This window comes from Suricata suricatta, chromosome 15 (genome assembly GCF_006229205.1).
Source record: "Suricata suricatta isolate VVHF042 chromosome 15, meerkat_22Aug2017_6uvM2_HiC, whole genome shotgun sequence".
Lineage (NCBI taxonomy): Eukaryota > Metazoa > Chordata > Mammalia > Carnivora > Herpestidae > Suricata > Suricata suricatta.
The window spans coordinates 27,854,228-27,871,591 of record NC_043714.1 but is presented as its reverse complement, the minus strand read 5'-3'; the positions used below and the strand labels follow the sequence as shown (position 1 = coordinate 27,871,591).

The window sequence follows — 17,364 nt, the reverse complement described above, 5'->3', positions numbered from 1 at the left end:
TCTTCCAAAGGAAGTGATGGGTTCTGGTTTTGAGTTCCCTGTTTGGTCATGTCAGACCTTGTAAAAACGGAATCTCCAAGGTGTTGCCACTCTGTTACACCTACTCCCCTACCTCTGTTACACCTACTCCCCTACCTCCGCCAGCATGGATTTATCTTCCCTAGATTGGGCAGAGGGAGAGAGGAAAATAAATCTGTTGATGTAGACAGGCACATACATACATCCTTCTTAATTCACAAAGTAACCCACGGATTAAGACCAGCTATTGGTAAAATGACAAAAAAAAAAAAGGGGGCCCAAATCTTCCCCCCTTGCCTCCCTCAGTCACACAGCGCCTGGATTCTGGCCTCACCCTCTTCATCCTGTTCCTTACCAGGTGACTTGGTCTGTTTCAGTAGCTTTTGCCTCAGTAAGATTTTAAACGCACACGCCAACGCTTGTGTGAGAATTTGTTAAGCTTCCTTTAACCATAATGTGAAAGCAGCTTTTCTCCCACTCAGTAGGGACACGGTGAGGCTCTGCATGTACCTTCCCTGGTCCTTGAAATCTGGCCTGTCCCCAGAGGCTGGCCAACCCTGACTGTGATTGCGCGTGCAGGGGAAGCGGCCCTTCTCACCCTGTGAGCATGGGAAGGCTGTCTCTGGAATCCAGCAGACACATTGAGGACAGTTCTCAGCTTGAAACAGCATCAGTCCAAGGGCACTGCAGCTGCGTCAATACCACGGTGCCTCTGCCATCAGGCTGAACAGAACCGAGCTACGGTTATTGTGACTAATGCAATATGGCGGAAGGGAAAGGGCTGTGGCTTTTTGTTTCTTTCTGATTTCACATGCCTGGAATTCAACAATGGGTTTTTTTAAATCTTTGATCAAAATAGAGCCCTGTATTAAGATTTTAATTCAAAATGTTTTTCCCCTAGTGCATATTGAGTTTTGCAATTAAATTGCCTCAAACCAGTGTAGTCTTCTATTCAAGGGGTGATTAGAAGATTAAACAGTGTTTGGTATATAGTAGAGATTTAGCAATTCTTTTTTTAATGAATTGCAGAGTGTCAAAGAGTAAAATACACTCCGTACCTTTGTGTTAAAGAGTAAGAAATATCAGAGATACTTGTCAAGAAACTAATGAAACCAACCCAAAGAACTATCTTTAATAATAGGGACAGAAAACTTCTTCAGAATATTCTATTACATGTGGAACCTCTTCAGGCTTAACAAGTACTGAGGTTGGAAATTTGATAGATCCCTTTCAGACTTGCTTTCTGGGTAAGATTTTCCTAGATTTGGGCATATGCCTTTAAAAAGTCTTCAGAAGCTTCCAGCAGCAGCATTTTCCCTTTCTGTCACCTGTGTATGCCCATCTGCATATTTTTGGTTTTGTCTTTGCATTCTGTTTAAAGGCTGTTACAAATATGAACTATAAATATGTAAATATGCCAACTAGGCGTTGATGGAAAATAGAGACTCATAAGTCATCTCTGTGGCCAGTGCTCAGTGGTGGGCTCGCCAGAAGGGCGCTTGGGGCCTTATAGGGGCTGCCGGGCTTGATTCCTGGCACTGGATGTGGACTGAAAAGGCCACCTGTGATTCTTCTCCCTGACATTCCTGTCACTGTGGTAGCCACGGCAGGTTTTCATGGGAATTACTAAGCCTGTGCTTTCTGGGGAGTTGAAACTATCGATCACCCTGCGAATTTCACATTCTTGCTGGGTTGACATTTCCCTTTGGGTGGTAAGTCCTGAATTTTTATTTTAGACCTGAGGAATTTCTGGCTACTTTCATGAAATGATAAGTTTCAGAACTGGAAAGAAACTTTATAAGTGACCTCATTTTTCAGGAGAAACTGAGGCACAAGAGGTTTGGGCTCAGTTAAACGTGGAAAAGAAGAAACTTGTCCACTCACTGGACTCTGGATTGGTAGAGAGCTAGTGTTTATTCGGGAATCATGAGAGTCTTAAGATACAGGGGCTCTGTGACCTGGTCTTCACATAACTTTGAATGAGATGAAGTCCAAGCTTCTGCACCAGGCGTCTGGCTGGATGACCCTTCCATCCTCCTTGGAAGGAAGATGAACATCTATGCTATAGAACTACCCCAGATAATGGTCCTGGGCCTGCAGCCTAGACCTCACCTGGCAGCCAGTTACAAACGCTGAATTCAGAATCTGCACCTTAACGAGATCCCCAGGTGATCTGCAGACACACAGAAGTGCTGCTCTTGAACAGTCCTCTCAAAGTTCAGCCTGCATCACGATCACCTGGAGGGCTTGTTACAGACTGAGGGCCCCACCCCAGACTTTCTGATTCATAAGCCTCAGGGAAAGCCAGAATTCTACATGTTTAACAAGTTTCCAAATGATACTGAGGCTCCTGGACCAGGACCAACCTTTGAGAAGCACTGCGCTATAGAAGCACTTGCCCGGCTGCGTCTCTGCAAGGGGCTGGGGACCCTCTGTCGCCTGTGAGCCCCCCGCTCCTGCCAGAAAGTCTTGAGGATGAGACCCGAGAACCTCCGCTTTCAAATACAAATTCTGACTTATTCTAGCATAACTAATCCTGCCCTGAGTGGTTCCCAGTAACAGCAGCGAGTAACTTGCATGCATGTGTTTTTTAGGAGTTCGTAAGAAAGCATGTTTTCTGCTGATTTTATGATATAAAGAATTCATAATGTTTTAAAAATACAGTCAGGAGGGGGCCTGGGCGGCTCAGTTGGTTGAGCGTCCGACTCTTGGTTGCAGCCCAGGTCATGATCTCACGGTTTCGTGAGCTCAAGCTGTGTGTCTGGCTCTGCACTGCCAGCACAGAGCCTGCTTGGGATTCTTTCTCTCCATCCCTCTCCTGCTCATGCTGCCTCTGTGTCTCTCAAAATAAATAAAATTTAAAAATAAATAAAATATAGTCAAGATGAGAACTAAGATGACCATGACGTAGCAGGCGCTGGGTGGCAGGTTGAGCCACATGCTTGCTGGCACCCACGGAAGACATGAAGTCTGAAGTCAGCCGCGCTCACAGTACTGAAGATGTAGAAATACATCCGAAGGCGTGGCAGAGACAGCAGACTGCTTTATCCAGCCCTGCTGTGGGTTTTCCCACAGTGAACCCCATGCCACAAATGGGATTCCCCTGCTCCATGACTAAATGGCCATCTCCTCTTAAATCGTACCTCTTCCATCTTGACGGTCTACCTTTCCCAGGATAAGCACCCTTTGATGTGCAGACTCAGAGTCTCAGCTCAGGAGCACGGTTCGGGTGAGGGCTTGGTGAAAGCTAATTGGCATGTGACGGATACTGGAGCATTTATAATTAGCTGTCCAACCAATCCAACCAGCTGTTAAACCAATCACTTAAATATGTCAGCCTTGAATGGAGGATTTGAGAGACATTTATGTCAATTTCCAATATATGTAAATTTCTGGACCTCCCAGCAAAGACATGTAAGCTGTTGTTAAGTCATGTACTATTATGAAAAACTGGCTGAATCACTGTACGTAAAAAGCCAAATGAAACTAGTGCAAACCACTGCTTCACAGAGCGGGCCCTTGAAATCCTGGGCTTGGTAAACTGGCCTGTGTGTGAACACCAAATCCTCACAAGACTCCAGGGGGCTGGTGGGCAAGGGCCATACAGTGTATGCTCGGTCCCTTGGAAAGAGGACACATGAGGAGTGTGTGGCTGGGAATGAGCAGTGGACGAACCAGAGAGAGAGAACATTCTTCTCTCTGGTATTAAAGACAAGTCATGATAGAGTGATGTTCAGAATGCCAAGAGGGTGAGGCTTCCGTGTCCCAGACAGGCAGCCACCTGGGGGTTAGGAATGCTGTGGGGGTGGCCACCGCCCGGTCTGTGAGAACACACTGCAGGGCACTGTGCTAGGGCAGAAAGTGCCAGGGACACTGAGTCAGGAACCCTAGAGCTGTGTGACCCTAGACATGGTACTTAACTTTGAGCTTCCGTGTCCTCATCCATAAATAGATACAGTGGCCTACACCAAAGGGCCATAAGGATTAAATAACATACCGTGCAGAAAAGTGGCTGCAATGTCGCATGTACTCCGGTTTTTTCAGCGTTTTTAATTTCAAGCCTTTGAGTCAAAACTGGTGTGCAGTAGGGCTCTTCAGGCCCCGGGTAGTGTCAGGATGATCTTTTGTAGGACAGAGGCAGGACCATGGGAGTCCATCTGCCTGGTGGCCTGGCAGGCAGACTTCTGGGACTCCTCGCGCCGCCCCCTCCACCCCCCGCCCCTGGAATTTCCACATCATCTGAAAACACTGAGAAAAGGAATGACTTCTAATCCTTACCATCTCTGAAGGCCTGGTCAGTATTCTATGGATGCTTTTTCTCCTCCGTTCTGTTAGTTCTTTCAACTGTTTATCCTTTCAGATTATTCAATGCCTACTGTGTGCACACTAGGGCTGCAGCTGTGAACCGGACAGGTCTGTTCACGACATTCCCTTTTGGAACTCAGACGGCAGAGGAGACGGCAAAGAGCTCTGTCAGTTTGGTGTTGAATGATGCCATGAAGGAGAAAGCTTTTCAGGCTTTTACCGACAGGCCGAAGACTAAACGGGTGTGGGGGGCGGGGGCTGAAGCGCATCCTCAGAAAGTCGCTCCAAGGAGGTGACATTGAACTGAGACCCAGAGACTGGTTGGGCCTTCGTTAGACGAAAGTGCGGGAAGAAATGCCGAGAATGTTTAAGGCTCCTCCTTCCCTGAGACACGTATGCCTGGTGCCTTTTGCGGGAGGGAAGAGCCAGGAAGGCATGGAAGGGCCGTGCTGAGAAGCGGCCAGAGGACCGCCGTGCCGGACGCCGCAGCTGGTGAACAGCAGCTGGTGAACAGCCACGCTCACGGGCACCCGCGTTTTCTCGGAGGCGTTCAGCTGCCTCGAGGCCGGCACGGAGCCCAGGTGGCCGTGCTCGTGGCCGAGTTAAGGCTTTGCCTTAAGACATAGTCGGCGTGTTTTTTAATTATTTGCTCGATGCACTCATCTCTTTTATGCTCCTTCTCTCCCTTACCTTATAAATTATTCACCTTGCATTTTGAGAGTCAGTTTGGGAATTTACTCCTCATTGTTCCTACAGAAATCAGTAGTCAATAAAAATTCCTTGATTGGTTCCTACTTTCCAGGTTATGATAGGTGGTGAGGATGGGGTGGGAAATGAGGTGGACGGTCCCTGCCCTCAGGGAGCTCTGAAGTGAGGTGAGCAAACCCGGAAGGCTGGGGGCAGATCCCAAAGCCCACACTGCACGGTTTCCGTTACAACTTGTGTATGCAGAGTGAAGCCCCTCTGACCTGTGCACCTCACCTGGTCTCTAAGAACCAGTCATGATCTCCCTCTTTCCTTCTCCTCCCTCTCTTGAGATTTACCATTAAAAAACCAAACCAAACCAAACCAAACCTTGGCAATTGGTTTTCAAGTCAGGATATGAGCAAAAGCAACCTTAGACGTTATTCCTTATCCATCAAAGTCTTGCTTTTTGGCTTTTCTGAAGGCAAAAAAACCAAAATAGCAATGGGCTTTATAAGCAGTAAACTGTGTTACTTCTGTAAAGTAAGTTTAATGTATTTTTGAAGACAAGCGAGAGCCACACAGGCCCCTCCTCCTGAAAGGGCCAGCTTTCCCGTTTCCTGCGTGGATCAATACGTTTGCTCCGTGCGAGAAGTAATCAGGTTATGCTGACAGATGGCCTTAAGGATCTAGAACTTGCTCTCCGAACGAACGCCTGGCTCTTGCAGCCTGAAGCAGCAACCCCATCACAGGTCAGCCTGTGACAGTAAAGGTTTCCAGGCTCCTCTCTCTCGGGCTCCCAGGTGGTGTGGTTCTCTCTCAGGCGGCTGCCGAGAGAGACGTCAAGTCATTGCTCCATAGCGATGTTTTAAAAGTTATAGTTCAAGAAACTATAAGAAAATCATACTTGAAGTCCTTCACCACCTTCCGCTCTTTGGGTGTATTTCCCTCCACTCAGGAAAAAAGAGAAATTGGGACATCTTTATTGTTTCTTTAGATTTTTTTTTAATGTTTTTATTTTAGAGATTGGGTGTGAACGGGGCAGGGGCAGAGAGCTAGGCGGGCAGAGAATCCAAAGCAGGCTCCGGGCTCTGAGCTGTCAGCGTGGGGCTGGAACTCACGGGCCGTGAGATCACGACCTGAGCTGAAGCCAGACACTTAACCGACTGAACCACCCCAGCGCCCCAGAAACGGGGACATCTTTGTAACAACCTTATTTGGCAGCGAACCATTGTCCCTTAGCTCGAGGGACAGCAGCCATTTGCTTCGGTGGCTGCTCAGCGATCAGAGGACAGCGCACAGGCGGTCTGTATCCCAGTCTCCTTACCGGGAAGAGAAAGGGAAGAGAAATCGACATGAATTTCAATACTTTAGTGTCAAACTCTTGCAGGGAACTCGAGAATTCTATCGAGAGGTTAATTTAGCCTTAGCCCGTGCATCTGAGAATGTGCCTCACAGGACAGGAGCCCAGCAGAGAACTGAGCTTCTCAGCCACTGTTAAATTTGTTCGGCTAATCCCTAGCTCATAAAGCATCATTTTAACTCATGGTTCCCACACCTGGTAATGACCAGGAAGGAAGAATTCCCATGGGGTTGGGTCCCGTCCTCATTTTGTCCGTCAGTGAGAGGTCACGAGTGGAGGCGGTTTCTGTCATACTTAATTACGAGCTGACTAGGACAGCTGTAAAATGGTAATGACTATCATTACCAACCTAAGCCTACTTCGGAGGAATTAAAGTGTCTGCTCCGCAGCTAATCTCACCAGCCATCTCAACTCCACCAAACTATTACTTATAGACAGAGTTTGCCATGATCAGAGCACCTACCTGTTAAGGAGGTTATTAAAAAAAATAGCTGTCATCTGGTTGTCACCTTTCATTAATTCCATCTGGTTTTTGTTTTCTTTCCTGTTGGAATTGATTTTGGTGGCTGATAGTCTAGGCTAATGAAGACAAAATGCCTAGCACAAGGCACCAACCTCAGGAATAGCTGTCCGTGAAGAGGCTGAAGATTAGGGCTGAGAATAGGATCATACCGCCACCTTGTGGCTAATAGTGGCCCCTGCTTTTAAAGTAAAAGGCCACCAGTGTTTCTACTGATTAAATCACCTATTGATTAAAAACATACAAGGATATAAAAGGATAAGAGATTCTGGAGCAAAATAATTTTGCTTAAAATAATTATTGTCAAACTTTTCAGATCCTTTTAGAGGATCCTCAACAGACGTTCTATAACCTCAACTACTAACCTTTCTTAGGGTCAAATGACAGGTTCCCACAGTAGTCTGAATTGTATAAAATTTGGGGGAGGGAGGGTACCATTGTCTATTTTACAACAATAACACATTTGTCTTAAGTGACAGTCTTAGCTGTGATTGTACATCAATGCAGCCAATAACAAAGTCTGTTCAAAAACAGAAATAATTGGGGGCGCCTGGGTGGCTCAGTCAGTTTAACATCCGACTTGGGCTCAGGTCATGATCTCACAGCTTGTGAGTTCAAGTCTCGCATCAGGCTCTGTGCTGACAGCTCAGAGCCTAGAGCCTGCTTCTGATTCTGGTCTCCCTCTCTCTCTGTGCCCCTCTCCTGTTCACTCTCTGTCTGTCTGTCTCTCTCTCTCAAAATAAAATAAAGACATTAAAACATTTTAAACAATTGATATGCAGTTATTACTCTGATGAATATTATCATCTACAACTCATCCTAGTGGGGCATTTGGGTACCATCATAAATGTGAGCTGAGGTACAATGAATGGTGTTCTTCTCTCCATGTTGAGTAACTCATAGAATATTTATCCATGTGATCTGACAATGAAATACTTTTTGAACTTCAAGAAAATATTCTATAATTGAATATAATTTTATGGAGTCAGTTAAGAACAAGATTGAAAGAAACAGGTTTAAATCTCTCTTCAATCTCTCTCTTAAATGAGAAATCACTCCAAATTGTGCATGTATTTCTGATATGGATTAATTCTGGGTGCGCAGAAAATACCGTACTTGATATAGGCATTAGCAGCAAATAAGATGGTCCTCAGGACCAGGAGCAGTATCGTGGACTTTGGAGCCTTAGATCATCTTTTCCATGTGGAACTTGGTTGGAAAGGGGGCACCGTGAGTGGTCTGAAAAATGTCATCATTGTGGCCGGAACCTTCCTTTTTGGAGTGACTTTTACTTCCCAAATACTGTGCCTCCTGTCCTTTATTTTGTCCTTCTGTTGCTAATCCTGGGATAAGGCTTTCGGCCACATGGAAAGACACTGACCCACTCACTTCTCAGAACACACTAAATTGACCCCTGAGCTCTGCATTTAGCCTCAGTGAAGCCAGTGCATGAGACAGGCCATTGCACTGCTCAGACAGCACCAGACCATGCACACAAGGCCTGTGCTCTCAGTGCCACCAAGAACAGAACCGTGGAAGTCACGTGCATTTGCACATGGGGGGTAGTTATCTGTATCCATGGGGGGGACAGTCCTATCTTAATTATAGATACGACACCAAAATTTAAGGAGATGGCCAGAGAAGGAATGGGTAAGAGAATTTGGAAATGGAAGTCCAGAGAAAGGAAGAGACCAGGAGAGAAGAATTGACGGGTGCAGACCACCCGGGAGGTCCTGCTGTGAGCCAGAGGTCATGCATGTGCAAACCCCTGCATCCGCCAGGCCCCTAAAAGGGGAGCCGTCCTGGCTGCAGTGCCAGCGCCGCCGTGGCCAGTGGTGCTTCGGGTCCTCCTGTCGGGTTTCACTTCGAGCCTTCTGAGAGGTGGACGCTGAGCAAACACCAGGAGCCCCTGCCCTGAGGGAGTACAAGGTACGTGGCTCAGAAACATGCCCGTGATCATTCTTTCCGTCAGGAGATCCTTGTCCACGAGACAGTTCTTTCAGTAGCTTCTCAGCAAATTTTAGCTGAAGGGGAGTGAGCCAGGAGCTTTGACACATTGTCTCTGAGTTACATCTTTTATACAGTAGCTCATAATAATCCGCTTTCATCCTCTCTCTCCCTGCACTGTTCTGGTAGGCTGGGCACCCCACATATTTCATTGTATTCGACCAGCTTTCCCTGATGAGGAGGAGAGAGAAAAGAAGAGAAACGTGTACAGAAATAGAGAAAGGTCTACAGATTCCACACTAGCCTGCTGGATGGATATCTGGCTTTTGAATAATTCATGCAGCAAACTATTTTCTAGGAATCTGGCACTTTATACATAGACATTGATCAAATCTGTTGTACAGGTGAATGAGTGAATGAATGAAGGAACAACCGAATGCCAGGGCAACAGATACCTTTTGTTTGTGTTTCCTAAAACGTGCTATCCTTTGGACCCGTATACGAAAATTGGGATCATATATATTCATAGGTCGCCTTGATTTATGTGTTTGCTTGAATATATTTTAGAACTGCGGTGCCCATTTGTAGTCTAAAGTAAATTATTCATTGCTTCAACAAATCCGAAGAGACACAGTGGCTATTTTCATCCAGTGATAGCTGTCCAGGGGCAAACATGCCAGAGCAATTTGACCGTCCATGACTGTACGCCCGTATTGTTTGCAGGCGCAGTGCAGAGCCGACATTGGAAGACGGTCCACGGTCCACAGGAAGTTGTATGTTTATGTATTTAGAGAACGTTAGGAAGCGTTTGTGTTGATTCAGGGACCCAAGGAAAACATGGACTTCTTCTAGAATAGCCTGCATACATTGGAGATAAAAGTTTCTTTTTCTCCAGCTCTTTATTATTCTTCAACCTTAGATATTCAAATAAATGCAATGTGTTCCACTCAGAGGAAATTTGGTCCAGGTCAACTGCCTTTGCTGAAATGGTTCTTATTCTCCGAGCCCCTTCAAGGTGCGCTCCTGTTTGGTACTGAGCCCTCCAGGTGCTGGCTTGATGCAGACAGCGCAGTGCTCCCAAAATGCAGTCACGGCTCTTTCAGAGAAGCAAATGAAAATGTAAATGTGGACAGTCTTTTGCAGGAAAAAAAATTGTTTTTTGAGTTCTGTTCATTAACACAATAATTTGCTCACTTTATTCGTGAAAGTTGAGGTTAAGTTTTAGGTTATTCCTTTTAAGTTAGAATATTCTTGAATTGAGCAAAGCAAATGTTTATAAACAAGACCTCTGTGACAAGAGATCATCGTTAATTAAAATTATTTTCTTGAGGTGCCTGGGTGGCTCAGTTAAGCATCCGGCTTTGGCTCAGGTCATGATCTCGCAGTTCGTGGGTTCGAGCCCCGCATCGGGTTCTGTGCTGACAGCTCAGAGCCTGGAGCCTGCTTCAGATTCTGTGTGTGTCTCTCTCTGTGCCCCTCCCTTGTCCACACTCTGTCTCTATCTTATAAATAAACATTAAAAAAATTTTTTTTAATTATTTTCTTATTTGAGGAGTGCCTGGGTGACTCAGTCGGGGTCCGTGTCCAACTCTTGGTTTCGGTTTAGGTTGTGAACTCACAGCTGCATGAGTTCGAGCCCCTTCTCAGGCTCTGCACTGACAGTGTGGAACCTGCTTGGGATTCTGTCTCCCTCTGTCTCTGCCCTTCCCCTGCTCGCTCTCTCTCACACACGCACACAATAAATACCCTTAAAAACTTCTTTTGAGTACAGTCGGCATATAATGTCTTATTAGTTCCCAGCGTCCACGATGGTGACTCAGTGTCTCTGTCACGCTGTGCTCACCACAGTGGTGGCTCCGCCGGTCACCATACAACACTCTTGCAGTGCTGCTGACAGTGTTCCCTACGTTGTGCCTTTCATTCCCATGAATGATTCAGTCCATAACTGGAAGCCTGTATCTCCCATGATAATCATTAAGTTTTGATATATGGCTGTAGTTTTCAACATCCCTCACTCTTGAAATATTTCGCAGAACTCATCTGGCCATCTGCATTTAGCAGCATTGTCGCCAAAGTGCGGAGCAAGCTGTACGTCCTCCCCGCCCCCCCATTGAGAGGAGCTTCCTCTCGGGGCTAAGACTCCAGGTTTAGAGTCAGAAATGGCTGGACTCACATCCTCACCCGCCACTTAGCATCTGTGACATCGTAGGAGAACTTACTCAGTGTCTCCGCCGTTCATCTTCCTTGTCTGGAAAGTGGGGGTGAGCAGGGCCCTCCTCACAGGCTGGGGGCAGCGATCACACGAGGAAGGCATGTAACTCGGGTCCCAGGACATGCCAGGCCTGCGCACACGGGTTGCGGCTCTTAGCCCTCGATTGTAGCTGCTGATACATAGGTCTGATTTACTGTATTCTTAGCACACACTTCCATGTGTCCACTTGCGCACCGAAGCGCAGTGAGAGCTGGCCCTGAAAACAGTTACATATTCACAGCGCATTACTGTTATGAAGGTGAATAAAAGACATTCTCTTTCATTAACTGTATTGGCCTTAGACCTTCTCCAAGAAAAGTAGGTTTGGGAGCTAAGGAGATAGGTGGGAAATGTGGACTGCGTTTTTGTGAAAGCTATCATTTTACACTGCTCTGGGAAAAAAAATCCAAATAGCATTTACTTGAGTATCTGGAATTTTATTTTATTTGAGGACATTAAGAATCTGTCCCCAAACAAGCCAAATAGGAAGCCGTTCATGGCCTCAAACACTGCGGGGCACTCGTGTGTCCCCACTGTGCATTTTCAGGCGAGGAAAACACAGGCCTGGATGGCAGAGGGGACTCTCCCGGAGCCAGGCTTCCGGGGGAGAGCAGAGTCCCCCCCGCACGGCCCTGCCTTGGGGGACATGCACTAATTACAAGATTGTGTCACTTCACCTGAGAAGCTGTTTCAAAACACAGTGGTCCCAGGGCGCCTGGGTGGCTCAGTCAGTTAAGTGTCCGGCTTCTGGCTTCGGCTCAGGTCATGAACTCACGGTTTGTGGGTTCGAGCCCTGCGTCGGGCTCTGTGCTGACAGCTCAGAGCCTGGAGCCTGCTTCCAGTTCTGTGTCTCCCTCTCTCTCTGACCCTCCCCTGCTCATGCTGTTTCTCTCTGTCTCTCAAAAATAAAAAAATAAAAACACAGTGGTCTCTCCGCAGGGGGATGGAGCTCTCTGCACCCATGTCACCACCTCTGCAGGACTGACCGACCCACCAGCTCCAGCCACGTCCTGTCCCGCCATGGGGCCTTCGGGGAGCGTGCTCAGCGGCGCACAGATGCAGGCTGTCCTGTGGGGCAGCCTGGCGGCCCTCGTCACTTTCTTCCTCATCGGCTTCCTCATCTTTCTGTGCTCCAGCTGTGACAGGTGAGAGCTGACGTGGATCCGCTGGCACCTTGATATAACCTGGTCCCTGTGCCCAGATGACGCTTCACGGGAAGAGCATGTTGTAAACGGAATCCCACTCCACAGACGTTCGCAGAAAAACCCGTGTGAAAATGAACCAGCGTCTGTGCCGCCGAGCATCCCAGGACGTTTTTGTTATTCGTTGAATCAAAATCCATATTCGAGTTTGTTCAGGAGCCCCTAGGGGATCCCTTGTATTTGAAAGTTCCCAGAATGAAGTTCTTGCCATTCTTTTGAGCACATCCTTGTTAAAATTTATATTGTGTTTTCCCATCTATGGGCATTTAGAAATCTAAGTAGGATGTGCATTAAAGATACTCTTTGCTGCCACCTGAGAGAGTATTATTGCTGTTATGTGGTTTGAAAGGGCCATTAAAGATTTGTAGTCTGGAATGGCAACTTCTTAAGAAACAGATTAATTTTCCTGAGAGATGAAGTAATCATCTTGGTTGTTTTTAGACTTGAGCTGCTGCTTCCCTCCCATGTCTCCCTCATATAGAATGCCTGTACTCCCCCCAAAAAAGATCTTTGCTCAGAAGCAAGGGTCTTTCTAACATGTTGGGAGTGATTTCCCAGGTGTCCAGATGCTGTTAGGATCCTTGCGGGGGCGCCTGAGGGACTCAGTCAGTTAGGATCCTTGCGGGGGCGCCTGAGGGACTCAGTCAGTTAGGCATCCAGCTTCGGCTCAGGTCATGACCTTGTGGTTCATGAGTTTGAGCCCTGTGTCAGGCTCTGTACAGGCTCAGAGCCCAGCCCTGCTTTGGATCCTCTCTCTGCCCCTCCCCCACTCGTGCTCTGCCTCTCTCTCTCAAAAATGAATAAACATTTTTAAAAAGTTATTTAAAAAAGGATACATGCAGCCTCCTGGCGGGTTGGTGCTGTGGGGCTGGTCCACCTCCAAACCCTCCTGTCAGTGACTTGAGGAGAGACCCAACAAGGGTCATTTACAAATTTGGATAGGACTTCCTACCCTGAAGTCTCTGTCAAGAAGAAAATCAGGCTCTCCAAACCATGTAGCTTTCCAGTCCCTTCCCAGTTTGGACCTGCGGCTCTACAGCTGGATCTGGGTCTGGTCAGGAAGATGCAGAAATAGAGGCCAGCAGAGTTTGCTCTCCAGGACTAGCGAGGGCCTGCCTGCAATTATTTACATGCCCACTAGGCGTCACTGTTGCCACATCCAAATATGGGACGTGTATTCTCTAGTACTGATGGCTTTCTTTAGACTGTCCTGAGTAAAAATAAATTCTATTTTTATTCGATGGACTTTTCCATAGACTGGAAGTACATATGACTCATCCTGAGAGCATGTATCCTTCCCGATGTGCCAAAATTTGTATTTTCTTTCATTATTTTCCCAGTCCCATTGCACTATGTAGTCAACTCTGAGTTTGTCTGGATTTTCTTTAAAAAAAAAAAAAAAAAGGAAAATTCTTTCCTAGATAGGAGACAAGTGGCTGCTCAGGAACGTGCCTCAGTCCTCTTGTGAACTTCGGTTTTCTACTCTGGGAGAAAGGGGAGAGCCAGAGAGGTGACCGCCTCATGCTGTGACTGGACCCCCCTCAGACCCTGACGCCTGCAAAGAAGTGGTGGAGTCACTGTCTGGCTTTTGCTTCGCTGGCAAAATAAACCAGGATCTTAAAAGAGAGATTTAAATGTGGACAAATATTAGGAGAGCAAAGGGGGGTGTGTGTTTGATTTTAGATGGCATGCTTGATATGACAGCGATGTTTTCTTTCCCATTTCAGAGAAAAGAAGCCACGGCAGCACAGTGGGGACCACGAGAACCTGATGAATGTGGTGAGCCCATAGCACACGTCCGTGGGTGCCACTTAGATAAGTGTGTTCCCACACGCTGGCAGCCTAAGGGGACTCAGGGGAGGACTCAGCCAGAGTTACCTCATGTCCGCCTCATGTCCTCCCTCTGAAGGACTCTGGTTCAGCATGGCTAGAGGCCCGTGCAGTCAGCCGGCTTGGTTGGGAGAGTTTCAAAAATGGATGCAATTGTGCTATTGCCAGAAGGATCCTCAGAGAGCTCCAACCTGCTGCTGGGAGCCTCTGCCCAGCTCCAGCCTTGTATTAGTTTGTGAGGGCTGCATAACAAAGGATCACAAACAGTGGGGCTTAAACAACAAGTGTATTGTCTTGACATTCTGGAGGCTAGAAATGGAGATCAGGGCATCAGTGGGGTGGGTTGTTCTGAGAGCTTGGAGGGTGAGTCTGTTCCAGGCCTGTCTCCCAGCTTCTGGGGGCTTGCCCGCCATCTTGGCCACCCCTTGGTGCCTTCGTGGTCTTCTCCCTGTGTGTCTGTCCAAGCCTCCTCGTTTTATAAGGACTCCAGCGTGACCTCATCTTATTTTCATCTGCAATGACCCTGTTCCAAATAAGGTCACATTCCTAAGATGTTGGAGGTTATGACTTTACCACAGAAATTTGGGGAGTATCCAGTTCGACCGGTAATAGCCGGTCATGAAGCTAACCGAAAGGTGGGACCCCCATCAGCCTCGATGTGGCCCGGCTGGTGTCCACAGCTCTCACGTGGGGTCCTGTCAAGCCCCGAGGGGCTCTCAGATGCCCCCGGGCGAGGAGCAGCCTGAGTGCCCTGGTTCTGCCTTGTTCTCTCTACTCAGGGCCATGCTCTTACCTGGCTGAGCGCCCCCAGCAGCTGCGGATAGGGCCACCCGTATTCGCCCGGCCGACATCGTCAGTCTTGCCGGATCCTCGTGGCAGGGCTAAAACAGAGGTGTCTCCGGTCCCAGACAAAATTCCTTAAGATCGGGCAAAAACTGCTGTGGGGAGAGGGTGTAAACCAGCAGCCAGCACAGCCAGCACACAGGGTCAGAGCTCACCCTGGAGGTGCCTCCAGGCTCAGTCACCCCATCCCACGGCCCTGCAAGTTGTCGGGGCTTCCTTCCTCCGAGGAGCCCCTGGGGGTTTCCTTGCCCCCTCCTCTGCATGCACACCTCACCCACTGCTGTCCTAGATTCTCCGCTCTCCCTTTACCCCCTTCCTCACCCCCATGTCAGCCTCTGGCTGTCAACCCCACTTCCCAGCTGTGCACATGCCTCCATCCTACACACTGACCACTGCTGTGGCGGCATCCGGAGGGTGAAGGGGCGCCTGGGTGGTTCAGTCCAGTAGGCATCCAACTTTTTTTTTTTTAATGGTCTGTTTATTTTTGAGAGCGAGACAGAGCACAAATGGGGGAGGGGCAGAGAGAGAGGGAGACACAGAATCTGAAGCAGGCTCCAGGCCCTGAGCTGTCAGCACAGAGCCTGATGCGGGGCTCCAACTCGTAAACCGAGAGATCATGGCCTGAACTGAAGTTGGACATTTAACCGACTGAGCCGTGCAGGAGCCCCTAAAATTAAATATTGTTGAAAAGAACAGAATTGTACAGGCCTGTGGGATAAGGAAGGACAAGGCTGCTCTGCTGGGGTCGGTTCTGACCGGCACTGGGCCTTGGGGCCCCCTTCTTACCTCGAGCAAGGGGACTGACCCCTCATGACCTACCTGTAGCCCACTTGGAGATGCCAGGTCAAAAGCTCTGCAAATGGCCCTTAAGGTTCTCAGTGCCCCCAGGATTCTAGGACAACTCTGTCCAACAGAGCTTTCCCCCAGGGTAGAAGCGTTCTGTTCCTGATCTGATGCAGGAACCACCAGCCGCCTGTGGCCGATGAGCATTCACAGTGTGACTGGTGGAACTGAGCAATTCAACTTAATTTCACTTAGTTTAAGTGAGTTTGGCTTTTTGTTGCTGCGCTCTTAATTTTTAGAAAAATCCATGGCCACTCTCCTCTGCCCGCAGTCTGATTCTTCAGGTGGTATGTTTGCTTTTGCAGCCTTCTGACAAGGAGATGTTCAGCCACTCAGTGACCAGCCTGGCCACAGACGCACCTGCCAGCAGCGAACAGAACGGAATAGTCACCAATGGGGACAGTAAGTCACGCAAAAATGCCAGCTTTCCATGCGGACCCCAGCACATTTCAAAAAAATGTACCTCAAAAACTAGGAAATGTGTTCTTGCTCACTCTTGGGTTTTGTTAAAACTGATAGGAATACTAAGAGAACAAAACCCATCTCATGCGGATGAAAAGCTAATATTTATTAGTTGGTCTCTCCGTGCCATTGCTGTAAGATCCGTCTGTACGGGAGCGCGTCCGTACAGCCACAGACTGCCGACAGGAAGGGTAATCGCACCACTCCCGTAAGGCCGCTGTCGTTATGTCCGCAGCTGAGAGGCAAGGACAGCGCAGCACATGCTGCTTCGACACCTCCCCACACCCTGAGTGACCGCACACTGAGTGCCTCAGAACAACTGAAATATAGTGACTTGCAGTTTTAAAGTCAAAGTACTGGCAGAAACGCACTTCTTCCTAGAAGCTCTAGGGGTGAATCTGTTCCCTCCCCTGTTTCAGCTGCTGGAGACCGCCTGCATTTCTGGATTCCTAGCCTTTCCCACCATCTTCTTCTCTCCCCGCAACTCTCCTGCCTCGCCCATGTCACGTAAAAGGACTCCTGGGGTGCCTGGGTGGCTCAGTTGGTTAAGCATCTGACTTTGGCTCAGATCATGATCTTACAGCTCACAAGTTTGAGCCCTACATCAGGCTCTGTGCTGACAGCTCAGAACCCACTTTGGGTCATCTCTGTCCCTCCCTCTCTGTCTCCCCGTCCCTTGCTCTCTCTCAAAAAACAAACAAACATTAAAAAAGAAAAAAAAGGCGCTCCTGATTACATTGGGCCCCCCTGGTGACCCAGGCTACTCTCCCATCTCGGGGTCAGCTGATAGTTCATCTGTATCCGTAATTCCTCCCTTGCCACGTAACATAACACACGACACACAGGTTCCAGAGATTAGGACGTGGACACTTTTGGGAGGCCATAACCCCGCCCACCTTGGAGAGGCTGACAGTGTGCCTGAGATCACACGATCTGTAAGCGGGGTCCCGGGCACACCTGCATCCACTCTGCATGCTGCCCGTCGCACGCGCTCTCCTGACAAAAACGGCAACCACACTTGCTTCACACTTTCCAGTTTACAAAGTGCTTTCACCTGAGCCCGGAGGTTGTCCTGTTACCCCGGGTACAGCTAAGG

The 17,364-nt window shown here is 48.3% G+C and overlaps 1 protein-coding gene across 3 annotated transcripts in view; it reads left to right on the top strand.

The window, feature by feature from the left end:
- PAG1 (phosphoprotein membrane anchor with glycosphingolipid microdomains 1) overlaps window positions 1-17,364 on the top strand; it is a 131,940-nt gene that overhangs the window by 104,354 nt on the left and 10,222 nt on the right. For all 3 annotated transcript variants that reach the window (XM_029923962.1, XM_029923963.1, XM_029923964.1), the window contains 3 exons: window positions 12,028-12,233; window positions 14,018-14,069; window positions 16,112-16,208. In XM_029923962.1, the coding sequence (XP_029779822.1) occupies window positions 12,109-12,233; window positions 14,018-14,069; window positions 16,112-16,208 (274 nt within the window). In that variant the 5' untranslated portion in view covers window positions 12,028-12,108. The remainder of the gene's footprint in view (window positions 1-12,027; window positions 12,234-14,017; window positions 14,070-16,111; window positions 16,209-17,364) is intronic.